Source organism: Rutidosis leptorrhynchoides, chromosome 11 (genome assembly GCF_046630445.1).
Source record: "Rutidosis leptorrhynchoides isolate AG116_Rl617_1_P2 chromosome 11, CSIRO_AGI_Rlap_v1, whole genome shotgun sequence".
NCBI lineage: Eukaryota > Viridiplantae > Streptophyta > Magnoliopsida > Asterales > Asteraceae > Rutidosis > Rutidosis leptorrhynchoides.
Window position 1 is genome coordinate 22,515,001 of NC_092343.1, and position 27,500 is coordinate 22,542,500.

Genomic DNA, 27,500 nt, shown 5'->3' on the forward strand with positions numbered 1-27,500 from the left:
ATAAAATAAAAACATTACATTATTTATAAGTAAATTTATAAATAAAAAGCACATTATATTAAATGAATAATACATACATTTATTTATTAAATACAAAACAATAAGCAATGTAAAATGTGAATATAATATAAAATACATCATTTATATATACATAATAAATAATAATATATAATATAATATATAATTATATAGTTTAAAATAATAAAAACCTACGAACTACTTCCCCACTCCCACAAACTCATCTTTCCCACCCACAAACTCTTTTCCCACCTCACCTTACCTGCAACAACAAAAAACAGACGAAGAAGAAAAGAAAGAAGAAGAAGAAGAAAAGGATAAAGAAGAAGAAGAAGAAGAAAAAAAATAAATTAAGTGGGCTCCACCAAAATGCTCGTTAGAGCCGTTGCAGGTGTCACTGGCGGATGGTGTGGCGGGTTGCTGGTGGTGGCAATGAGAGGGTGGCGGCCAGTGGCGGAGGTGGGTCACGGATGGTTGCAAGTGGCCTAATGACTTAGAAAACAAAAAATTACAAATTAATAAAATACATAGTAGTATTTAATAGATAGAAATGGTGTTTGTTGTCCAAGCTCCAAAGGCAAATGGTGTTAACCGCCATAATAAGTAATCGTTGAGTTGATAAATTTTAAATCTTCTATTAGCTACCTTTTTATATACATTTTGCACAATATAATATACATATAACTCAGCAATAGAAACATAATTAACTCCAGGAATGAAATACTATCTGTATCTAACTTAAAGATAACTTTATGACCACTGTTACCTATACGGCTGAATTTATCTCAAATATACCACTTATTACGATTGTTAATCAACTTATAGAGACAAAAAGAATTCTTTAAATATGAGAATAAGGCAGTACACTTCACTTATAGCTATTTGTCACTTAGCCGCATTAAACTTGTTAAATAAATTCATTTTAGACCATTTTAGTGTTTTCGTACTTAGCACAATGTATTAAAAGTAATATCATCCAATAACTATATGAAAAAGCAGCCACCTGCTCTAACTTGTAAATGGCCACCTAGTAGGACTTATAAATTGATCTTTTTGACTACATGACAAATTACTATTTTTTTGTTTGATTAACACACACACACACACACACACACACACACACACACACACACACACACACATATATATATATATATATATATATATATATATATATATATATATATATATATATATATATATATATATATATATATATATATATAGGCGTAGGATCAATATGGAAGTAACCAATTGGGGGGAAGCGGGGGGAAGCAATTTTTTTTTTTTCGTTTTTTGAAAAAATATTGTTCACGAACATTATACATTGGATGAAAATATGAACATTTAAAAAAGACATTTTGTGATAAATGTTTTTATTTTGGCGAGAAAACGCTCGAAGAAATAATATATAAGAATTATCGTGTTTTTCGAACGTATTTTGATGGTTTAGACATTAGGGTTTAAGTATTATGGTTTAGATATTAGAGTTAAGATTGGTCATTAATTGAATTCAATGGTCAAGATTAAAAATTTTGTGTTTAATATAACTAAATTAGGCTTTTCTTTTAATGTATAATTAATTAATGTAGTACATTAATGTTTCAATATTTATTTGTTACCCCATAATGCATAGTTTTAAATTTTTTAACTTATGTATGATTTCCCGTATGATTTCCCGTAATAATATTCATGTAATTATATACGGTATCAAGAATCTCATTAACTTTACGGTTAATGAGTTCGATTCCCATCGTATGTAAACAATACATGTTACTATAGATCACATGCAATAATTTTCGCGTCATTTTTTTCAATTAAACTTAATTAAATAATTATACGTGTCATTTTTATAATTAATCTGAATCTAATAATAATAAGTTCCTAACTAAAGGTATGTATTAACGCTCAATTTACGCATAGTATATATAACATAATTATATCATACCAAGACTATCCTTTAACTCACAACAAAAATTGTTCGATAAACTTAATAAATTTTGACGGTTCGTCAACACCACGAATTCTTAAATTCAAAGAACTTTTAAAATTCGTCAACACCACCGGCTCTTAAATCATAGGTTTTTTTTTAAAAAAAAATTGAGAACACCACAGACTCTTAAACTCAAAAAAATTTGTTAAAATTTGTCAACACCACGGGCTCCTAAATAATTATTATACCTTTTCTATTTTTTTAGTATCGATATTTACATGACAATATAAACTGTAAACTACATTTTTGCACGATTTTTTACACACGCTTGCAACGCACGAGCTCAAAAACCTAGTATATATATAAACCAAAAGGTTTTTATTGCTTCTGGTTAAAAGTTATTTAAGAATATATATATATATATATATATATATATATATATATATATATATATATATATATATATATAATATTAAATAATATCATACCGTAATATATAAAAAATTTAGCAACTTTCGAGCTTATTAAATTTTAAAAGTTCCCTATAAAGAATAATTATATTAAATATATTTATATATGGAATACTTATTTTTAGCAACTTTCAAGTTTATTAAATATATTTTAATGTATTAAATATATTTATACAAAATCCACCAAAATTTTTTAACGAAATTATCTTTCTATTCGCTGCGAGTTAGGTTCCATCGCCATCACCGTTCAATTCGAAATAATTTTACGAACAAAATGCAATAAATCGTATTCAAAACGAAGCTTCGATGCACTACCAACGGAGCATTTCTTTTTAGCAACAAATATGGAAGTGATTTGAATTTATAGTTTAAGTCCTTAAAATATTTATAAACACGCAAATAATACTATATATTAACTATACATGACGACTCCCCGAGTACCATTATTTTGCTGAAATAACTAACAACTTTTCTAAAATTAAACTCGCGGGTAACACTTTTATTCAAAAAATAATTGTATATAATGATTCTAAAATAATATAACTTATACAATGTACGTTTCATGACAAATTTTTAATGTACTCTAAATATTACGTAGTATATAATTCTAAAATAATATAGCTTATACTAATGTACGTTTAATGTACTTTAAAAATTTACTAACACCACCCAAAACCACTTTAAATTTGTGAACGCCATGGGCTTTTAAACTCAAAAGAACTTTTTAAATTCGTCAACGTCACTGACTCTTAAACTCAAAAGGAATTTTTAATATTTTTCAACACCACGGACTCTTAAACTCAAATGAATTTTTAAATTTTGTCAACACCACATGCTCTTAAATAATTCTTATACTTTTGTTATTTTTTTATCGCTATTTATATACTAATATGAACTGTAAATTATATATATAGTGAAAGTGAATGGATAGGAGAGAACTTTGGATAGGATATAACTCAAAGGAAACTGAAAAGCGCGACGTAGTCATGCGTTCGATTTGATTTGGGTAGAAATTTATTTGTAATCAAATCAATTGATTAAGTTAGTTCATAATCACTCACTAATATTGCAGAAACATGTTTCGATCACCATTACTAAAAGATTTCACGAAATTAAAATCTCAGGATGGAGAACGTTCTTAGATGATGAACTAAAAAATGCAATTCATCAATCCAAGGCGTTTTAGATTACGATATCAACACAAAAATTGCTTAAAATGTTGCATCTAATGCTCATTAATTGTCATTATGACATGAAACATCATATAATTTCAAATTTGAATTATGAAGAAACTGTTGACTTTTTTCCCAATCTTTGACTCAAAAATTCGAGCTCAAATCTAAAAGTTAGAATATGAAATTTTGCAGATAGATTCACGAGATGAATCCTAACAGATATGCGTTTTTTACTTTTCGCCATAGGCTTGAATTTAGAGATGCATCTACCATATGTAACTAAAAATTAAAGTGTAATATATTTGTCACGTACAAGAATATAAGAAATTACTTATGCTGTCCAAAAAGTCTTAAAGTGACAATTTCTTACTTATGCTGTCCAAAAAGTCTTAAAGTGACAATTTCATATCATCTGCCTCGCAATGGGTCGGTACACTTTACCTCTAATGGATCAATTTAATAACTAGTTAACAAACTGGAATGGGTCAAAAGTGACCCAAAGTGTATTTCATTGTCTACAACCTCGTAAGTTGCTTTATTTAAAAAATTAGATCAGTATTGTAACGCAAGTGAGTCTCTTAAACAAGTCAAATTCATCTAGATAATTTTTATTCACAGACTGAACTCAGTTTAATCTGTGGTAAATTGAGTTCAATGAATTAAAAAAAATCTTTTTTAGAATTTTTTTTTCCAGTATGTGGGCAGACTGAAGAACATGTGCATATGCTAGGTGCATGTGCATTCAGTCTGTGAAGTTCTCTAGTTCTCTCCCGCCCCTAATTTTGGTTATATTTCAAAAAATTGGTATAGTTTGTATTCACATGCCGTAAATATCTATGAAACAACAATGCAAAAGTAAGTAAAACACAAGACCGTAAATCGTACTCCCTTTGTCCCGGATATATTTTTCCCGGATAAAAACACAGTTTAAGGAATATCATTATTACATTGTATTTTTGTTACTTTACAATTTAACTCTTACTTTTTACAGATATAGTTACTTTTTGTAAAGGGGATAAAGAACTTTATCTTTATCTTTTTATAAATTTATGAATTATTTTGGTTTAAAATAAATATTATGAATTATTATGGTCCTTATCCATGAAAATGTACAGTTAATTTAAGATATCTCCAAATTAAATACATAATAATAGATTTGGGAAACAACAATGCAAAATTAAGTAGTTACACGACCTTAAACATATAGGGAAACAATAAAGCAAAAGTAAGTAAAAATCTAGGAAACAATAATGCAAAATAAGTAAATATCCAGGAAACAACAATGGAAACTAAAGAATTTCTTTCCTTTCTTTTGACTTTTTAGGCAGTTGACTCATCTTTAAAGTTGACTCATCTTATGATTTAAGCGAACCCTAACATAAATTTAACCTCCTCATCTTCAAGGTAGTAATCCCAGCAATAATACACAAATCGCAACCGGAACCAGTAATCGCAGGTCAAGTGAGGGTTCTAATAGGTTTAATTTTGGGGTTCGGTGTTGATGTCTTCCTCGTTGATTGTTAATTTCTGCTATATCTGGTATGTAAAGCACCCTTTTATTGTAATCTAGATCAAACAATAACCATCTTGCAATTTTTTTCACTGGTTGCCATGAATCTTAGTACTTTTCTGTTTCCTAGTTCTTTGTCCTCATCTATATATGTACACTGGGATTGCAGTTGTACATGAGTGGTAGTGGCCTGCAGTGGCGATTCTAGGATCAAAACCCAATAGGCTCCCAAAAATTTATTCGATAACTTTCTTGCACAAACTATTGAATGTGTCGGGTCAAATAGGGTCGGGTCGTGTCGCGCCCAAAACACAAACATAAAATTGAATAATACTCGTAAAATATAAGGTTGTTCATATTCAGTATAAATTGGCATATACAGTAGCAATTTCACATTATCAGATTTTAAAGTAGCAATTGCCTATATAATAGCAATTTTACAATAGTATTTTAACCCATGTTCAATAGTTAGGTAGTTATGAGTAATGAAATTAGGGATTCATATAAAATAACTATAACAGATATATTTAACATTACACATACATCTTACTTGCAACCATATAATGAATTCACTATGAGTACTCACAATAAAACATATATATATATATATATATATATATATATATATATATATATATATATATATATATATATATATATATATATATATATATATATACACATATATATACACATAAAAATACACATAATTGTCATAATATATGTTTGATAGGAAATTTAACAAATTATGTTCATTCTTAGACAAACATTACACATTCTGGTGGAAGAATTAAAATTACGTCATGTTATATTACGTTTATGTTTTCATTATATATTTGAAAATATTATAAGATTTCTTAAATATCCAATGGATATCCATTAACCTGCTTAATCCACTAGATATGAATATAGATGGATGGACTAAACTTAAATATAGATAAACAAAAACTCTATGGATATGAATATGACCTTACGGCCTCACCTGATTCATTGATATTCCTAGGATGAAGGAATGGAGATGGAACCGTAAGAAAATGTGATGTAGAAGGAAGTAAAAAAATCCAGAATAGGAATTTGACACGAGTATGTTTATTTTTATATCTAAATTATTCAATGGCTCATACTATAAAATCATAAATGGGCTAACTTCAAACACTTTAGTAGTCCAAACTATTAAACTATAATCTCTAAAAAATTATGGGGTTCCATTATTATATTTAGTGGTGTCCTATATAAAAAAATAATAATAATTTTGTGATAAATTTCGAAAAACTAGTGGTGTCACTGGACCCCGTGCCTCTTCACCTAAAGTCGCCACTGGTGGCCTACCCTCTAACACGCTTGAGGTCAGGAGTTCGACTCCACTCCAGGGCAACAATTAATGCAATCCTATCCTGGCCTTTCAGAATCACCCGGGCCACCTTTCTCACATCGTGTTGGGGGTAAAGGGATGGGGAGTTTTACTTGGCCATGCCCTTGTATCGGTTCAAGGTTTCTTCCCGGTCAGCGATGGGGGAGGGGTATTTATCGCTGAATCGGCATAGTCGAAACGGGAGATGATCGCAACAGGTAGTTTAATCCCTCTCGGGTGATCCCAAAAATCGCTGTAAAAAAAATCTATATATACACTAATTTATTACATAAATCAGATCAGGTATTATTGTACAACAACAACAACAACAACAACAACAACAACAACAATACCCAATCCAACGAAAGTGGGGTATGGGGGAGGTGAGTGTAGACAATCATTCCTCGTACCCTAGATTAGAAGGAAGTCACTACTCCACCCGCGGGTATAGAACCCGCGCCTAGATAAGGTCGTCCCTCCCTCTACTCTAGCGCAAAAGAGATTGCTTCCCAAAGGACCTCCGACCCGAAGAGCTCATAAGAACGAAATAGAGAGGGCAAATGATACGTACCTGTACGAGTAATGAGCGCCTAGCAAGAAGCAACCATACACAGTAACCATAAAGGGGACACATATAGCAGTAATGCACAACAGTAGGGCAAAGAGCATGAATAAAATAGTGCACATAACCATTTAATTTCAGGTAGACATACAGACAAACAAAATATATACATATACATATACATATACATATACATATACATATACATATACATATACATATACATATACATATACATATATATATATATATATATATACACACCCACCCACACAGACACACACATCGATATATATATACCACACGAAAGCATGGAAAAAAAAAACTCGTGCTTAAACATAAATACATATAGATACATTCGTAGATATATATACCTAGGTACAGATACAAGACAGACAAACATACATACACCAATACATGCACTTAGATACATAGATACATATATAGATACAAACATATACATCGGTACATATATATAGCCTAAAAACATATACATAGATACAAAGGCATATAAACCATGTAGAGGGGTATAAATAGTGTGGTTATTGAATATCTGATTATAGTTATATATGTAGTTGTATAATAAAAGTAACTAACACAATGAAAAAAAAAAAAAAAAAAAAAAAAAACCTACTCAAAAACCTACGTAATATGTATATGTATGTACTTTTTTTTTAATAGTCAAGTTGCAGTTGAAGTATTCTCACGGATTTATCTAATATTTAATTTTATGATTCAAAGCCCACATGTAGCATGCTCCCAGCTTCAATTCAAAATTTTCTAGGATCATATATCAATAGCAAGTTCGACAATATAAAAATGAAAGTTAAAGTTCAAATTTGACCTCTTTCTCAAAAGCTTAAAAACTAACAGAATAAGTAAAGCTTTAAAAACGCTTTTAACCATCACTAGATAGCTCAGTGATTAGGGCCCTGAGTTCTTTGCAAAAGGTCTCACGTTCGAATCCCGTCTAGGAGTCTAGGACGAATATTTAGTGGTGGTCAGGGAAGGGTTGGAAACAGCCAGGGATTAATCCTGCTGAGCTGCGTATATCAGAGTATGGGGTCGGATTACTCGCCCTCCCGGGTAACCCGAACAGGGAAAACCTTCTACCTTTAAAAACGCTTTTGAAGACCTTTGTTAGGATGCTGAATGCTCTAATAACTACTCCAGCCACCGGTTAATATAAATGTAACAGTTTCGTATAGCCCATGACTACTATGACATCCCACGTAAAAAACTCAAACAACAGGAACAACAATACCCAATCCCGCATATGTGAGGTATGGGCATTCCTCTATCCTAGAATAGAAGAGAAGTCGTTTCTCTACCAACGAGTCCCCACAAGAAGAGAAAGTCATCCCTCTCTACTCCAGGGTAGAGAAATTGCTTCCGTGTAACCTCCGACCAAAATACATAAATTAAAAATAAATAGAAATAATTAAAGAATAATAAGAACAAAAGCAAAAACAAAACAAAAACAAAATAAAAACAAAAACAAAAATGAAGACGCCATGAAAATGGTAGAATCAAATTTTCATGGGTCTTAAAGCCTGCCTGGAATAATAAAAAACTCGAAGTTACAACTTAATAGTAATAAAAATTCATATAACAGAGATCTGGATATATATATATATATATATATATATATATATATATATATATATATATATATATATATATATATATATATATATATATATATATATATATATATATAGTGGACCAATCGAGTGATAAGCACTAAATGGGGTACAAACTGGATAAGTGAATATGGGCCTCACATTTCATTATTTTAATAAAAGTCACTGAAAAACGCGGAGGGGCATAATCGTCATTTACTAAAAATTCCTGGAACAATATCCCATTAATTTCTTGAGCACAACACATCTGGTAACCATCGTCTATATCGTCACCTTCATCGACTACATCAATTCCACCTCTATACTCCGTCGCAACCTGCAAATCATCAAACAATCACTGTTAGATGTCTCCGTTGAAATGGTGACGGTGAATTCCGCAAAATCGATACCTGACGTTGACTGGAGAACGAACACGAAGAAACCCTAATTTTAATTTCATTTAGGAACCATTAATGTTGGAGCGCGTCCTGATCAACCATCAGATGGTGAGCGATGTCACCATCTTCATCTGATTCAGATGCTTCTATGTTTTCTATTGATGCTGATTTAGCTGATAAAAACGCTGCAGGGTAATTGACCGTTATTATGCTTCTGAATTGATAATTCATTAGTTTATAAATCAATAGATGAAATTGATATAAGTATATGGTGATATATGATATGAATTGATTGTGTACAGGTTCTGTATAATTGAAGGACCTGAAACAGTGCAGGATTTTGATAAAATGGATGTACAGAAAATACAGGATAATATACGCAGTCGCCTGAACAAAATATTTTTGCATATGGAAGAGGTATGTTTCAGTAAGTTTCTCAGAATTTGTATACTTGTTATAATATGCAAGTTTTTGAATTGCTTTGTGCACCTACTTATAAAGACTAGTATTTTCAATTTTTGTTACACATTTATAAATTGTTTAAAAAGGTTGAATCTTCAATTTGTATCCTTTTAATTCAATTTTTTATGACTAACCTTTTACCTGCAAGGTAATTACTAATTACATATCTACATGTTGCTAGTTGCAGTCCTGATAATATGTCGATCAACTTCTTTTGTTTCAAAATTGCTAACACATCGTTTATGCTGAGTGCTAGAATATTGTCATATGTCACATAACCAATGTTGAATTTGTAAATAATGCACTATATAGTTCTGATTTTGCTTAATAACGTATCTTTTTTAATGCAAAATTTTAGTGAGGATGATCCCATAGTTGCATCCTTCTCTGGGGGAGTAGTTGGTGCGATTTCAGCCTTGATGGTGGTTGAAATAAACAATGTAAAACACCAGGAACATAAAAGATGCAAGTATTGTTTAGGAACAGGTAAGCGTTTTTAAATCGACCGGGTCGTTAAATTTCTATTTGAGGGTAATTTAAAGTTGAAAAGTGAAAAATAGATGTTATATTTGTTGATGATCTTGTCTGACGCAGGGTATCTAGCATGTGCTCGATGTGCTAACACAGGGTCAATTGTTCTTATTGACCCGGTTGCATCGGCTAACGGTGGAAATCAACCTCTGTCACCACCCAAAACCGAAAGATGTTCCAACTGCTCGAGTGCAGGCAAAGTAAGTATTTTTTTTATCATTCATCGGGTATTTTTATCATTCATCGGGTATTATTTTTTCATGGAAATCTCACCCAGGCCCAACGTTTAGATGTAAGCTTCGAATTATAATTTCCTACTCTAATTTACTAATCAAAGAAAGAGACTATGAATTTTTTTTAGCTGTTGTTTTCTGACATTAAAAACTTTGTCTGTACAGGCCCTGGAACTTTTTAGAAGGCAGGAAGTTAATTTTTTGATCGCAACTAATGTTGCCACTTGGGTAAGTTGCTGTTTCTTTTAGTTAGTATTTGTTTTAAAAATGGTGGGATGGATGTAACCGAATGTTAACTTTCAACACTGATTATTAACCTCTTTAATGGTTTTTACAGGGGCTTGATATTATTGGAGTTAAAACAGTCATTAACTAGGTAAGTTTTCTCTTTATTGCTTCTGTTTTTCACTTTATCATTAACATGTTTATGCACTATTTCTCACGTGTTCTCCGATTTGGGGCGTTCGTTTTTAGCTTTTTGTAATCGTTTAGCTGCAACTTTGTTAAAAAAGATGATCCTTTTGATTAAATAGAATGGTGCAAGTGAATAGTGAAAGTGTCCAGTTTTGGATTGATCCACTTTTAACACATTTGATTATCTATTTTAAACCTAATTCAAGATTAAGATGCTTTTGCCCCATTTCGCTTGAGTGTCTTTTTTGACTCCATTATATGTCATGTTAGATTTTTTGTTGCTTCTCAAATAGTAAGAATATGTGAGACATCCAACTATACTCGGTTCACCGTTGGAGACAAACATAACCCAAGTCGAACCCAAGTCTTTCATCTAGTTTTTTTTTATCATTATTCACCTCATTTTTTAGCAAATCTTTTATCATTCATTATATCCTTTTTTATCTTTTATTAAATTTTTTTTTTTATCATTGACCCCTTTTTTATCATGCATCACCTAATTTTTATCATTCATCATCTTCTTTTTTATCATTCATCACCTCCTTTTTATCATTCATCTTCTTTTTTTATCATTCATCACATTATTTTGTCATTCTTCGCTTATCATTCATTAGCTATCTTTATCATTCACTGGTATTTTTATCATTTATCGGATATTTTTATCATTCATCGGGTACTTTTTATCATTCATCACATTCTTTTATCATTCATCGTTTATCAGCTACTTTTATCATTCATTTGGTATTTTTATCAATTATCGGTATTTTGATGAATGATAAATGCTTGATGAATTATACTGTTTGATGAATGTGAAGTGTTTGATGAATGATAACATTATGATGAATGATAAACGTTTTCTGATAAAAGATAAGTATTTTTTATATGAATGATAACAATTAGATAAATGATAATTGTTTGATAATTGGGCATTTGGTCTAGTGGTATGATTCTTGCTTTCGGTGCGAGAGGTCCCGAGTTCGATTCTCGGAATGCCTTCTTCTTTTTTATAAAATTAATCATATTATATCATCTATTTGAAATTCCACTACTTTTGTAATTATATTAAAATGTTTGATGATATAAAATATTTTAATACAAGATAATCATTTTGTGATGAATGATTATTGTTTTCTTATGAATAATAACCGATATTTAAAAATGATAACTATTTGACGAAAAATAATTTAGATGAATGATAATTTTTTCTAATGAATGATAAATGTTTGATGAATGATAATTTTCTGATGAAATGATAACTATTTGATGAATGATAATTGTTTTCCGATGAATGTTAAATGTTTTACGATGAATGATAATTATTTTTCAATGAATCATAATTATTTTCCGATGAATGATAAACGTTTTTCGATGAATGATAAATGTTTGATGAATGATAAATTTTTTTCGATGAATGATAATTGTCTGATTATAATTGTTTTTTGATGAATGATAAATGTTTTTCGATAAATGATAAATCTTTTTCTGATGGTTGGTGGTGGTTGGGGTGGTTGGTGGTGGTTGGTGGTGGTCGTTGGTGGTGGTCGTTGGTTGTGGTGGTTGGTGGGTAGTGGTGGTGGTTGGTGGTCGTGGGTTGATGGTTGGTGGTGGGTAGTGGTGGTTGGTGGTGGTGGGCGGTGGTCGTGGTGGTGGGTGGCGATGGTTGGTGGTGTTGATTGATGGTGCTGGTTGGTGATGGTGGTGGTTGCCGGTGGTGGTTGGAGGTGATGGGTGGTGGTGGTAGTTGGTGGTGGTGGTTGGTGGTGGTGGGTGGTGGTGGTGGTGGTTGGTAGTAGTGGTGGTGGTTGGTGGTGGGTGGTGGTTGGTGGTTGGTGGTGGTGGGTGGTGGTGGGTGGTGGTGGTGGTAGGTGGTGGTGGTTGTTGGTTGTGGTTGTGGTGGTGGTGGTGGTGGTAGTGAGTGGTGGTGGTGGTTTGTGGTGGTGGGTGGTGGTGATGGAAGTTTGTGGTGGTGGGTGGTGGTTGGTGGTGGGGGTGGTGGTGGTGGTTGGAGGTGATGGTTGGTGTGTGACAACCCGGAAATTTCCAACCAAATTTAAACTTTATCTTCATATGATTTAATATTTCCGACACGATAAGCAAAGGCTGTAATGTTGAAATCTCAAAAACTTTGAACTATGTTCATGTATTCATTTACCTTTCGACTGCTCTCGACTATTCACAAACAATTATGTGTAAATAGATATGTATGAATATATACATATGTGTGATTATTAAATTGAGAAATATTAATGAAACATTAAACGGTTTGATTAATATGAAAATAAGTTACGAAATCTATTATATGAATTGAGAACGTTAACAAGGTATTAGATGAATAATACTTTACATGAACGTAATTATTTCAAGATATTTTTCAACGGAATTAAAAGATAATATCAAATGATTTATTTATCAGATACATTGTATGATTATGAGTCTCTGTTGAAAGGTCCACTTTGATTTAGAAAACCTTTCCTTTTTAACGGTATTCGAAATGATTGGTAAAGTGATTTACAAGTAAGAACAAAATTGTCAATTAACGGTAACTAGACAAAAGTTAGTAGAGATTCCTGTTTAATTTTCAATGCATGCTTTACAATAACTTTCTCGTGACTCTTGATAAGTTAATTATTTAACTTTCATAAAATTAATAGTAAGAACATGAAATGTAAATGGATGTCGACAAGGTAAGCAAATGGATATGTTGATTTAAAACGATTTCATACGTTTAATTGTCCATTGGACTTAACCCTGCGATTTACGAATAAACTGTAAGTAAAAACTAGAAATCCATTATGACTTATATATGATTTTACTTTATGAAATGAAAATGTTTTATGATATAACAATTTCTATTATTTAAACCTTTTAATAAAATGCTATTGAATATAAGTAGTATTGGAAAAACTAAACCTTATAGTATTATTTGATTTAGTTTCAAACGTACGAAAACATTTTTATTCTTTCGATATAATAGAATTTGATTATAAAATGTTTTTATGGATTTTCAATGATATGAAAATAAAAATAAAGATAAAATAAAGATTTCTAATGGGCACCAAAAGACTATAACGTTTCATCTCAAGATCGCAAGTTAAAATGATGGAAATCACTAAGCATGCACACTTTCACGAGAAAAATCATAACTAAATCATACTGACTCGAAAAAGGGTGATTCCGGTGTCCAGACGTCCGTAACTCAAAAATATACAACTTTCATGAAGACACCATACGCGGATCGCGTACCTATCTACGCGAAACGCGTAATGTTGTGTCGATATATTTTTGTGGCGGCTCACTATTTAACATGTTTTTTATTTATTTTAATATTATATTATATTATTATATTATTTATATACCTATATATATATATATGATCGATCATAATTGTTTTCTAACTACCTATCTCTCACACTCTCTCTATAATTATATTTATTATTATTATTAGTATTATTATTATTATTATTAGTATTATTATACATAAAATATTACGACGATGTCATGAGCGAGTTATTTCAAAACGGGTTTTTCGAGCGGGATAGAGCTAAGGAAATTATGGGTTATAGCTATGGAGGTTATGGGTATTGCTTGGGGGTTATGATCATGAGTCAAAGGTCAACCTAGTGTTTATCATCTCCGTCGCGTTTACGTACCTTTCCTGCAATATTGAATCTCAATATTGATACGTGAGTACTCATAAATTAACTTTTATATATTAATAGTGTATCCCTGACTAGTGCTCGAGTATATAGGATTATGCATGCTTGTACTTTTGATATTGTCATTAGATAGGTTATGTTAAATCCTGAATTAGTTACATATGCGGTTGAGATAAGGTATAAGATATGCATGTCGTTGGAAAGCTAGCAAAAAGTTAATAACTTTTCATTTAGATATCGAACGGTTTTGATGAACGGATTAGAAGTTATAGTCAATTGAAGTTTGTATTTTATTAAAAAATGATTATTATTATCGTCGTTATTATCGTCGTTCTAGTTTTTATCTAATTATTATTATTACTATTATTATTATTATTATTATCATTATCAATAAAAAGTATTATCATTAAAAATTATTATTTTATTATTATTACTATCGTTATTATCGTTAAAGTTATAATTAGTATTATTATTATTATCATCATTAAAATAGTTATTAGTATTATCATCATAATATTTATTATCACTAATATTATTATAATTAAAACTAATATTAGTAACACCTAATTATTATGATTACTATTATTATCATTATTATGAATGCGATATAAAAGAGAACTAAAAGCTATTGAACAAATCGATCAGGAAATAATGAGTATGGGTATCATGATGAAATTAAAATATTGTAAGATATTGATTTAAGAGAAAAAATATCGATTTCATTATTTTTATCATTATTATTATTTCTAAAAATATCATTTATATTAAAACTATCATTTTTACTAAAATATCATGAAATATCATTACTATTATCATTTTAGTATTATTATGATAAAATAGAGTTATTATCTTATTATTAATATAGTTAATATTAAAAAGTATTGTTATTACTAATATTATCATGATTAGAATTATCAATTTTATTATAATAATTAGTAAATATAAACATTGTTATTATTATAATAATACTTATTATTATTACAAAATAATACTACTTTTACTTATTATTATTATTATCAATATTATTTTATCAAATAGATATGTGATACAAAGATATTTTGACCACACGTAATATAATTACATTAATAATACATACCACTATATTTTTATGATATTAAGTGAATTTTATAAATTTTATTACTTAAGACATAAAAGCATATTTTTATAATATATAAACTTTAATATAATTTTTATTTATTAACAAATGATTTATATTATTTACTTTAATAAAATTTACTAAATATTTAAATATATAAAAAGACTATATTTAAGTTATATAATAATCATGTATAGATTTTGGAAATTATTTTGGATCAAGTTGACTTTTGCATGTTAGTCTCGAGCATTAGGATTGTGATACACTACAATTTGACCTAAATTGCTAGACAGATATTGACCATCATATAAATATATATACTTAATATAGGTTCGTGAATCCGAGGCCAACCTTGCACTTGTTCAATGACGTCATATGTATTTTCACTACGAAATACAGTATTGTGAGTTTCATTTGCCTTTTTACCCTTTATATTTTTGGGACTGAGAATACATGCGCTTTTAAAAATGTTTGACGAAATAGACACAAGTAATTGAAACTACATTCTATGGTTGAATTATCGAAATCGAATATGCCCCTTTTTATTAAAGTCTGGTAATCTAAGAATTAGGGAACAGACACCCTAATTGACGCGAATCCTAAAGATAGATCTATTGGGCCTAACAAACCCCATCCAAAGTACCGGATGCTTTAGTACTTCGAAATTTATATCATGTCCGAAGGAGGATCCCGGAATGATAGGGGATATTCTTATATGTATCTAGTTAATGTCGGTTACCAGGTGTTCACCATATGAATGATTATTTTTGTCTCTATGCATGGAACGTATATTTATGAGAACTGGAAATGAAATTCTTGTGGTCTATTAAAATGATGGAAATAAATGATTATGATAAACTAATGAACTCACCAACCTTTTGGTTGACACTTTAAAGCATGTTTATTCTCAGGTGTTAAAGAAATCTTCCGCTGTGCATTTGCTCATTTTAAAGATATTACTTGGAGTCTTTCATAGCATATTTCGAAGAACATTGCATTCGAGTCATTGAGTTCATCAAAGATTATTATTAAATCAATTTATAGTTGGATAGTGGATATTATGAAATGGTATGCATGCCTGTCAATTTTCGATGTAAAGAAAGTTTGTCTTTTAAAAACGAATGTAATGTTTGTAAAATGTATCATATAGAGGTCAAATACCTCGCAATGTAATCAACTATTGTGAATCGTTTATAATGTATATGAACGGGTCCTTTCATGGTGGGGGTTGGTGGTGATGGTTGGTGGTGGTGGGTGTTGGTGGTGGTAGTGGTGGTGGTGGTGGTGGGTGTTGGTGGGTGGTGGTGGTGGTTGATGGTGGTGGTTGGTGGTGGGTGGCGGCGGTGGTGGTGGTGGTGGTGGGTGGTGGGTGGTGGTTGGTGGTGGTGGTTGTTGGTGGTGGGGGGTGGTAGTGGTTGGTGGTGGTGGTGGGTGGTGGTGGTAGTGGTGGGTGGTGGGGGTTGTTGGTGATGGTTGGTGGTGGTGGTGGGTGGTGGTGGTTGGTAGTGGTGGGTGGTGGTGGTGGTGGTGGTGGTGGGTGGTGGTGGTTGGTGGTGGTGGTGGTGGTTGTGGGTAGTGGTGGTGGTGGGTGGTGGGGGTGGTTGGTGGTGGTTGGTGGTGGTTGATGGTGGTAGGTGGTGGTGGTGGGTGGTGGGGGTGGTTGGTGGTGGTGGGGGTTGGTGGGGATGGTTGGTGGTGGTTGGTGGTGGTTGGTGGTGGTGGTTGGTGGAGGTGGTGGGTGTGCGTGGTGGTGGTGGTTGGTGGTGGTGGTTGTTGGTGGTGGTGGGTGGTGGTGGTGGTTGGTAGTGGTGGTGGGTGGTGGTGGTGGTTGGTGGTGGTGCTGGTGGGTGGTGGGTAGTGGTGGTGATTGGTGGTGGGTGGTGGTGGTGGTTGTTGGTGGTGGGGGGTGGTAGTGATTGGTGGTGGTGGTGGTGATTTGTGAAGGTGGGTGGTGGTGGTGGTGGTGGGTGGTGGTTGGTGGTGGTGGTTGGTGGTGGTGGTTGGTGGGGGTTGTTGGTGATGGTTGGTGGTTGGTGGTGGTGGTGGTGGTGGGTGTGATTGTTGATGGTGGTGGTTGTGGGTAGTGGTTGTGGGTAGTGGTGGTTGGTGGTGGTTGTGGGTAGTGGTGGTTGGTGGTGGTTAGTGGTGGTGGTGGTTGATGGTGGTAGGTGGTGGTGGTTGGTGGTGGCGGTGGTGGTTGGTGGTGGATGGTGGGTGGTTAGTGGTGGTGGTTAGTGGTGGTGGTGGTTGATGGTGGTAGGTGGTGGTGGGTGGTTGGTGGTGGTGGGTGGTGGTGGGTGGTGGTGGTGGTGGGTGGTAGTGGCGATTGGCGGTTGGTTGTGGTGGTGGTGGCGGTGGCGGTGGCGGTTGGTGGTGGTGGTTAGTGGGGGTTGGTGGTGGTGGGTGATGGTGGTAGGTGGTGGGTGGTGGTTGGTGGAGGTGGGTGGTGGTGGTGGGTGGTAGGTGGTGGTTGGTGGTGGGTGGTGGTGGGTGGTGGTTGGTGGTGGTGGTGGTGGGTGGTGGTGGTGGATGGTGGTGAGTGGCGGTGATGAAGGTGGTTGATAATTTGTTAAATTTTGTATAATTAATTTTTATTAATTATAATTATTAAAATGACCTTTTTACCCTTCTATGCATTTTAAGCTAAAATGAAATTTTATGATATTTTGTGGTCCATATTTGCTTATCCAGTTTGTACTCATTTTAAGCTTAGCCACGGATCGTGCCCATATATATATATATATATATATATATATATATATATATATATATATATATATATATATATATATATATATATATATATATATATATATATATATAAAGTGAATATTAGGCTGTTATATACTAAGTTGGATATTGAACCGATATATCATAATCATAATTCCTATAATTATAAATTTTTAAAACATTAGAAAAAGAGCTTTTGACTTGTTTATAACCAATTACATAAAAAGGTAAGAAGGAAGGTAGAAGGTTTTCCTACTCCCTGCTTGTTTCCAATCCATCCATGTTCACCACTAAATATTCGTCATAGACAGGAGATCCTGAGACTTCTTGCAAGGAACTCAGGGATTCAACCACTGGGCTATCATGTGATGGTTCTTTTTTAACCAATGATGTATTGGTTCTATACACAATTTGAATGTACAGCAGCCACATATTTCCCATTCTCTCTCTCTCTCTCTCTCTCTCTATATATATATATATATATATATATATATATATATATATATATATATATATATATATATATATATATATATATGTATGTATGTATGTATGTATGTATACCTTGAATGATATAATATTCATATTTTTTTGTTTTTCATATTTCTCACCTTCAAATTCATTTGTAATCCACTGTTTGAGTCGTTTATTTCATTTGATCAACAGAAACATGGAATCTACAATCTCAAAGTTTAGTCACTTACAAATCCCGCTTGAGGAAGTCCTAAAAGCCACCAACAATTTTGATGAGCAAAATGTCATCGGCCAGGGTGAGTTGGGGAAGGTGTATAAAGGAAAGCTCTTGCGGTCAGGAAAGTTGGTGAAAATTGCTGCACGGAGATTAGACAGTAATCATAAGCGAGGAATCGAGTTCTTGACAGAAATTTCTGTGCTTTCTAGTCTCAAGCATGAAAATTGAAAATACAGTCTCTATTCTCGGATTTTGTGATGAAAAGGGTGAAAAGGTGATTATAAACAAGTATGAGGTCAAGGGAAGTCTTCACATACACCTAAGCAAGCCAACCTTGACATGGGTTCAAAAACTAAAGATATGTATTGGTGTTGCGCGTGCATTAAGTTACATCCATTATGAGGATGGACGTAGTTACTCTGTGATACATCGTAACATTAATAGCTCTACAATCTTATTAAATAACAAGTTTGAGCCAAAGTTATCTGGCTTTGATTATTCCATCCACCGTTCAGTGCATGAGATGGATCAGGTTCTCATCACGAAAGCTATTGGTACAAAAGGGTATGTGGACCCAACAATAGAAAAGAATGAAGGTGTGACTACAAGTCGGATATCTACTCATTTGGTGTGGTTTTATGGGAAATATTATACATGAGGAAAGCATTTATTCGGGATGAATTTGATAGGTTTCTAGCTCCACTGGCCAGATTTAATTATGAAAACGATGTTCTTAATATGACCCAACCTTTCCTTAATAATGAAATGTGCAAGAGATCACTCTTTACTTTCATGAGAGCAGCATATGATTGCACAAACGATGAGCGAGCACCATGCCCAGATATGAACTCTATTGTCAATGAACTTGAGAAAGCGTTGGAGCAACAACTACAGTATCAAAGTCTTTATGTAAGAGCCACCTTTTTTTCTGTTTCTTTTGCTATCACATTTGCCTGTTAATTGATTCTTTGTGCCATTATTTTAGTTTATCATGTTTAACGTATTGTCAAGATATGCGGTTGACTTAGAAGTGTTCAAAAGTGGTGGTCAAATGGGTTAAACAGTTCATGGGGTGGGTTAGGTTAGGTTAACTTTATTACTCATAACTGTAAAAATAGTAAAAAGAGTTTAAACTACAGTTTCTTTTCAAGTAACAGCCTTTTATTTTTCTCCCCTCCTTGTTGCAGAGACCCAACTTGGAACGCTTGACATCTCAACTTAGTCACATGAAGATTAGCCTCGCGGATATAAGTTTTGCAACATACAACTTTTCTCAGACATACTTCTATATAAAAACTATGTTCTATGACGTATATAAAGTAGAATATGAAGACTGGGACACAAAGAATTCTGCTTCTATAGAAGAGAAGAATAAAACTGAAGGTCACAAGATACGCTACAATATCTTTATTAAACGCCTACACCTTAGAAACGACAAAGCAAGAGAAGTATTCGGTACAGAGATTGAAATGCTTACAACTTGTAAGCATCGCAACATAGGCAGTCTACTTGGATTTTGTGATGAAGATCCCGAGAAGATCCTTGTCGTTGAGGGTGCTTCTAATGGATACCTTATGGAGTATTTTGTAAACATCAAACACAAAGACATGTCAATTCTTACTTGGGAAAAACGTTTGAAAATATGCCTTGATGTTGCATGTGGATTAAAGTACCTACACCGTGAGATGGAAGACCAAAAGTCGGTGATAATTCGTAGTTTTTGGACTGGCTCAATTGCTTTAGATGAGAATTTGGGGGCAAAGTTTGTTGAATTTGGGCTCTCGATGTTCCTTTCTCCAAACCAAAAGTTTCTTAATTTGAATTCGACTAAGGGCCATCCATCTTACAGTGATCCAGAATATTATAGGACGGGTAAGTTAACAAGAGAATCAGATGTATATAATTTGGGAGTAGTTTTGTTTGAAATTTTATGTGGAAGGTTTGCCTCCGATCAAATGTACAAGATGGAGAGTAAAAGTGGGCTGGTAGATGTGGCACGAAGACGCTACCTTAAGGGAACACTCATGGAAATAATAGATCCTATAATTAAGGAAGCAAACAAATATTCTATAAATACATTTGTAGATATTGCATATCGGTGTGTGGATGAAATTCAAGAGCGACGTCCAGATATGAAGCTTATTGTCAATCAACTTGAGGAAGCGTTGGAGCATCAGCTGCAGGATATAAAAGGGTTTTATGTAAGAGCCTCCTATTTCTCCATTTCTTTTGCTATCACATTTTGCCTCTTAATTGATTTTTCTCAATATTTTAGTTTATCATGTTAACGAATTGTCAAGATATGCGGTTGACTTAGATGTGTTCAGAAGTGGTTGTCAAATGGGCTAAACAGGTCATGGGGTGGGTTTGGTTATTTTTATTGCTCGTAACTGTGAAAAGAGTATAAACTGCTATTTCTTTTCAAGTAACCGCCTTCTATTACTACTACTCCTACTGCTGGTGGTGGTGGCGGTGGTGGTGGTTGTGGCGGCGGCGGTGGTGGTGGTATTATTATCAACACACACTCTACACGATTTTTACACCAATATATACATAATAATGTCCCACCAAGACTTGAAGATCAAGGGCCCTTAGGTAATCGTAAAATGAGTAAAAACAGTCTAAACTACAATTTCATTTCAATTTAAGTAACAGCCTTTTATTTTTCCCTCCTTGTTGCAGAGACCCAGCTTAGAATTGTTGACATCTGAACTCAGTCAGAGAAGGCTTAGTCTCGCAGATTTTCCTCCTTTCTTTTCTCGGACAAACCCCTATCTAAGTGGCGTGTTCTATGACGTGTATAGAGCAGAAGTTGCATTCCCGAATAAAAAGGATTCTGACTATGTAGAAGAGAGGAATGAAAGTGAATGGAACAGATGGATCCCTGTCACTATTAAACGCCTACGCCCTAGAGAAGACATAAGAGGAGAAGTATTATTCGGTATTGACATGGATATTCTTGCAACTTGTAAGCATCCCAACATAGTCACTCTGCTTGGATTTTGTTGTGAAGATCCCGAGAAGATCCTTGTCGTTGAGGATGCTTCTAATGGATACCTTTTTGAGTATTTGCTAAACGACAACGACAAGGACATGTTGTTGGTTTATTTTGGCTAGTAGAAGATATGTTTATCCCACATTGGTGGGAGGAAGATGTTAGGGGTGAGTTACTTGGTTATATAAGAGGGGCTAAGTCTTCATTCCAAATTGCACCAATCAATACACTTTAAGTATTTGATTATTTCTTTCTTTCTTACCCTTGTTTGAGAGTTGTATTAGTTAAATATTTTGAAGAGTGTAGTTGGCTTAAGAGAGTCGTCTATATCATTGTAACAATTTGTGATATAGTGTATTTCTCTCTTTGGGGGCCGGTGGTTTTTCTCCTGTTTTGGAGTTTCCACGTTAAATCTTGTGTTGTGTATTATTCTTATTTCTTTACTATTATTGTTGGGCTGGGTGGTGGGAATTATTGAGGCCGTAATTTCCCAACAACTGGTATCAGAGCGTCAGGTTTGACGGGGGTCTCGGTTATAGGAGTCGGAGTATGCTCTGTGGTTGCCACATGAGTGGATCGTCCACATCAGAAACGAGTTCTATTGATCGTATAGGGTATCTGGTTAGACAATATTTTTTCTGATTCGTAGTAATAGTTGAATTTGTTAGTGGCCTAGTTGTGGATTTCCGATTTAAAGGGTCCTGGCTACCTGCTACATCTTTTGGCTATTCGAAACGTGAGCAAAATCAGAGAAAGTTGTTGTCTATAGGATACGGATACGATGTCGAAGTTCAGTCCAATGAGGTTTGATGTAGAGAAATTTAATGGGATGATCAATTTTGGCTTATGGCAGGTTCAAGTCAAGGATGTGTTGATTCAGTCCGGTTTACACAAGGCTTTGAAGGGTAAACCCACCCTTGTTCCTGGCAGTGATTCTAGCAGTAAGTTCGATGAAGAAGAATGGGATGATATGGATTTGAGGGCAGCAAGTGCGATTCGTTTGTGTCTTGCAAAGAACGTGCTTGCAAATGTGCACGGGTTATCAACGGCAAAGGAGCTTTGGGTTAAACTAGAGCAGTTGTACCAGGGCAAGGGCATCTCAAATCGGTTGTGTCTTAAAGAACAATTTCATACTCTGCGTATGGATGGGGGTTCAAAGATTTCAGATCATCTAAGTATTCTTAACGGTATTGTTTCAGAACTGGAGGCTATTGGAGTTAAAACGGATGATGAAGATAAAGCTTTGAGGTTGATATTATCTTTATCATCGTCTTATGAACACATGAAACCTATTTTGATGTATGGGAAGAAAACTCTGAAGTTTGAAGACGTTACTAGCAAGCTCCTATCCGAGGAGAAAAGACTGGAAGGTAACGGGGTCTCGTCATCAGGAGATACGATAGTGTTGTGTTCGGATAGGCAGAAGAGAAACTCTAGAAAGAATCTGACATGCTGGAAGTGCGGGAAGACTGGACATGTAAGGGTTAATTGTCCCGGTTGAGCTAATCCGGCAAATGGCTCCAAAGACGCTAACATTGTCTCCGTTGTTACGGAGAGTGACGAATTCCTCTGAAGTCACGTCATCCTCACGGTGTGTCCGCGCCACCGTGGAAAGGGATGTTCGTTAGCGGTTCCACAATTACACATGGGCATTGGTTTGGCATTGATGCAGGCTGTGTGGTGGAAACTGATGTTGTAGCTGATGGGACTTTCGGGAAAGCCAAACAAGGAAGTTGCACCATAAAGTTTCAGCTGGTTGTTCAACAACATGTGCCGAGGTGAAATGCTTGGAATGTGATATTCTAAGTGCTATACTCTTAATGGTGGAGTATGATAATTCTTGTTAAGAGTTATGATTGTCTGTGATGACAATGATTGTCGGTTTAGACAATGTTCGATGAAGATGCAAGTTTTGTCTCTTGGGAGATAATGTCAACGGCATGAAGATGAGAATCTTGAAGTTGTCGTCGAGAAAGCGTCTACATCGGTTATCCTTGCAATGTGGAAGCATGGTTATCTTCTTCTATCCAAAAGGTGGAGATTTGTTGGTTTATTTTGGCTAGTAGAAGATATGTTTATCCCACATTGGTGGGAGGAAGATGTGAGGGGTGAGTGACTTGGTTATATAAGAGGGGCTAAGTCTTCATTCTAAATTGCACCAATCAATACACTTTAAGTATTTGATTATTTCTTTCTTTCTTACCCTTGTTTGAGAGTTGTATTAGTTAAATATTTTGAAGAGTGTAGTTGGCTTAAGAGAGTCGTCTATATCATTGTAACAATTTGTGATATAGTGTATTTCTCTCTTTGGGGGCCGGTGGTTTTTCTCCTGTTTTGGAGTTTCCACGTTAAATCTTGTGTTGTGTATTGTTCTTATTTCTTTACTATTATTGTTGGGCTGGGTGGTGGGAATTAGTGATGCCGTAATTTCCCAACACATGTCTCTTCTTAGTTGGGAAAAACGTTTGAAAATATGCCTTGATGTTGCATATGGATTAAAGTACCTACACCGTGAGATGGAAGACCAAAAGTCGGTGATAATCCGTGATCTCTCTACATCCTCAATTGCGTTAGATGAGAATTTGGGGGCAAAGATTGTTGACTTTGGGCTGTCGGTGTTCCTTCCTTTTGACCAAGATTCTCTTCAAATGAATTCATTTTGTGGCTGTGAATTTTACATTGATCCAGAATATCAGAAAACTGGTAAGTTAGCAAGAGAATCAGATGTATATAGTTTGGGAGTAATTTTGTTTGAAATTTTTAGTGGAAGGTTGGCCGGCGATGAAATGTACACAAAGGAGAGTGAAGGTGGGATTGTAGATGTAGCACGCAGCTGCTTCCTTAAGAGAACACTAATGGGAATAATAGATCCTTCAATAACTAAGGAAGCAAGTGATTTAGGTATAGCTCAGGATCCCCAAATAGATTCTATAGTCACATTTGCACATATTGCATATCGGTGTGTGGATGAATATCAAAACAAACGTCCAACAATGGAAGTTGTTGTCAAAGAGCTTGAGAAAGCATTATCGTTTCAAGTAAGTCAATATACTATAAGAATTATTCCTTTTTGTCTTCATTTTATGGATGGGTAATATACTACTGTAATTCATTATCGTATTAGGAATTGGTAGAATCTTGATAATATTATATTGAAATTAATACATAAATCACAAACTCAGTATATGTATCAGTGTATCATAGTAGTATATAAAAACTTGTAAACTTATAACTAAGTATGCGTATAGAAAATCAACCATGACTCGTATTAGTTATAAGTTAGTTTAATTATTGATCTGGAATACTCCTATTAAAATTATTATTATTTTTTTTTTTTCCTTCTTTTCCTTCTTTTTTTTCTCTCCAACTTTTTTGCCGGAGGTCCTCTATCCGTAGAGAGGAAGGAATTTCTCTACTCTTGGAGTGTTTCACTCGGGGTGGAGAAACGACTTCTCTTTATTCTAGGATAGAGGAAGGATTGTCTACGTCCCACCTCCCACATACTCCACACATGTGAGATTGGGTTTTGTTATTGTTGTTGTGTGTTGTATGATTAAAATTAAAATCCAATAATAAAGCACATTTATAAGTGACTCAAATGAGTTTTCCACCTTTATATTTGATAGTCACAGATCCACCAAACCTATGCAAAAAGTATTATATTACATGCATAGATAGATGTACTCTATATTGAATTTATCAGAGTTATGATGGAACCATATAGAAAACGTACAATCTAATCTACAGGTTAACGTATATATTGCTTATAAAACATCTTGAAAATTGTCGTTAAAGAAAGACATCAGAAGTTTCAAATACTGTAGCAAAATGAAGAAAAAAAACACACACACACCATTTGATACGAGTTTTTCTCACTAATATTTATTTATTCATGTTATTGCTTAATGGAGGAGCAAACACAATGCCAAGAACATTCCGACCAAGGTGTGGATGGATCTGAATTGACACATGATAATTCGGTAACACTCTTCTTCTACTTTTGTTTTTTTTCTTTCCTTTTCTATTTAGTATGCCAAAATTAATAACCTGAACAAGTTTGTAATCCGAATATGTATACGCTACTTGATCAAGTACAAAAGTTAGGTTGAATCATTCAATTATATTATATTCAACACCAGAACACTTATTAAACAATTATATTATATTTTTTATTCATATAAAAGTTTAATAAAATAATTGCATGTCATTCACATTGCTCGTTCAAAATGATAATCAAAGAGGTTATTGTCATTCAACACCAACTTCATTCAGAACCTTTGAAACGTTCACGTTATGAACCATTTTGCGCTAAATCATCTAGTTTTCTCAAGCGATAATTAAATTTTTTTAATTAGAATAAAACACGATCATTTATTCTCATTTTAATAAATTAAACATAATGTTCATTTAAATTTCAATTTGGATCCCTACAAAGGTAGAAGAAGGTTTTCCATTTTCGGGCTACCTGGGAGGCAAGTAATCCGACCCCATACTCTGATGTATGCAGGATTAATCTCTGGCTGTTTCCAACCAGTCCTTGACCACCACAAAATATTCGTCCTAGAAAGGATTCGAACCTGAGATCTCTTGCAAGGAACTCGGGGCCCCAAGCACTGGGCTATCTTGGATCCCTACAATGCCTTTAATACTATATATTATTTCAGTTAATTGACTTCTATATCCGGGCACTCTCGGTATATAGCTCGAGAGGAATCACCAAAATAAAATAGTATAGGGTTCTTTTCAGTTTTGTTTATATCCTTCTAGCAAAGTATAAGTTCAAAGAGTAATTTCCATTTATCACAATGTTGCAGGCAAATCTCTTTGACCACCTTTGTATTCAACTCAATGACATATTGTTGGCCACCGATAACTTTTCTACGAAATACCGCGTTAGGGATGGCATAAATTGTTACTATTACAGAGCAGAACTTGAGCATTTTGATCAAGAAAAGTTTGGCTCCGTAAAAGAGAAGAATAGAAGTGAACTACCCAAGAAACGCTCCAATGTACTCATTAAACGCCTCCATGGAGAATACAAACTTGGAAAAGAGTTACTTTTTAATGAAATTAAAAAGCTTACAACTTGTAAGCATCCTAACATAGTCACTCTTGTTGGATTTTGTGATGAAGATCTCGAGATGATCCTCGTTTTTGATATTCCAATTCATGAAACACTTCGTCAATATTTGCAATTCAAAGAGAATTATACTATGCTTACATGGTCAAAACGTTTGAGAATATGCATTGATGTTGCGTATGGATTGAAGTACCTACATTACGAGAAGGAAGACGGAAAGATGATATCACATTGTGATATTAAGAGCACTACAATTATTGTATATGAGAATTTTGGGGCCAAGATTTTTGATTTTAGCTACTCTGCATTCCTTCCCCTAAATCGAAATTACTGTCTTCTTAAAAAAGAGAGAGATGTTTATAAGTTCGGAGCACTTTTGTTTGATATTGCATTTGGGAAGTTATTCTTTGATGAAAATTATTACTATAGTAGTGAGGAAGAAGGGATGGCATCTGTGGCCAGAAGATGCTTCCGTAAGGGAATACTGAAGGAAATGATAGACCCTGTAATAAAGGAAGAAAGTCTTGAAAACAGTTTTACCTTGTTTAGGGGTCCCAACGAAAATTCTCTTGA

General features: G+C 33.8%; 4 protein-coding genes across 5 annotated transcripts in view; all 4 read left to right on the forward strand.

The window, feature by feature from the left end:
* Positions 1-4,891: 4,891 nt before the first annotated feature.
* LOC139874367 (receptor-like protein kinase FERONIA) lies at positions 4,892-21,969 on the forward strand. Its single transcript, XM_071861809.1, has 4 exons — positions 4,892-5,135; positions 18,828-19,761; positions 20,040-21,053; positions 21,535-21,969. The coding sequence occupies exons 2-4, from the start codon at positions 19,507-19,509 to the stop codon at positions 21,967-21,969; spliced, it is 1,704 nt and encodes a 567-aa protein (XP_071717910.1). The 5' UTR covers positions 4,892-5,135; positions 18,828-19,506.
* On the forward strand, positions 9,155-10,641 carry LOC139874366 (protein ORANGE-GREEN, chloroplastic-like). The gene is made up of 7 exons (XM_071861808.1): positions 9,155-9,231; positions 9,342-9,456; positions 9,588-9,649; positions 9,860-9,987; positions 10,096-10,232; positions 10,431-10,493; positions 10,603-10,641. The coding sequence occupies exons 1-7, from the start codon at positions 9,155-9,157 to the stop codon at positions 10,639-10,641; spliced, it is 621 nt and encodes a 206-aa protein (XP_071717909.1).
* Positions 21,970-24,289: 2,320 nt separating the features above from the next.
* LOC139876609 (uncharacterized) overlaps positions 24,290-27,500 on the forward strand; it is a 320,113-nt gene continuing 316,902 nt past the window's right edge. For both annotated transcript variants that reach the window (XM_071863951.1, XM_071863952.1), the window contains exon 1: positions 24,290-24,885. In XM_071863951.1, coding sequence (XP_071720052.1) covers positions 24,364-24,885 — 522 coding nt within the window. In that variant the 5' untranslated portion in view covers positions 24,290-24,363. The remainder of the gene's footprint in view (positions 24,886-27,500) is intronic.
* LOC139876610 (receptor-like protein kinase FERONIA) overlaps positions 25,575-27,500 on the forward strand; it is a 4,689-nt gene continuing 2,763 nt past the window's right edge. Inside the window, exons 1-2 of the mRNA XM_071863954.1 lie at positions 25,575-25,827; positions 26,662-27,500. The exon at positions 26,662-27,500 is cut by the window's right edge and continues 103 nt beyond it. Of these exons, the coding sequence (XP_071720055.1) occupies positions 25,753-25,827; positions 26,662-27,500 (914 nt within the window). The 5' untranslated portion in view covers positions 25,575-25,752. The remainder of the gene's footprint in view (positions 25,828-26,661) is intronic.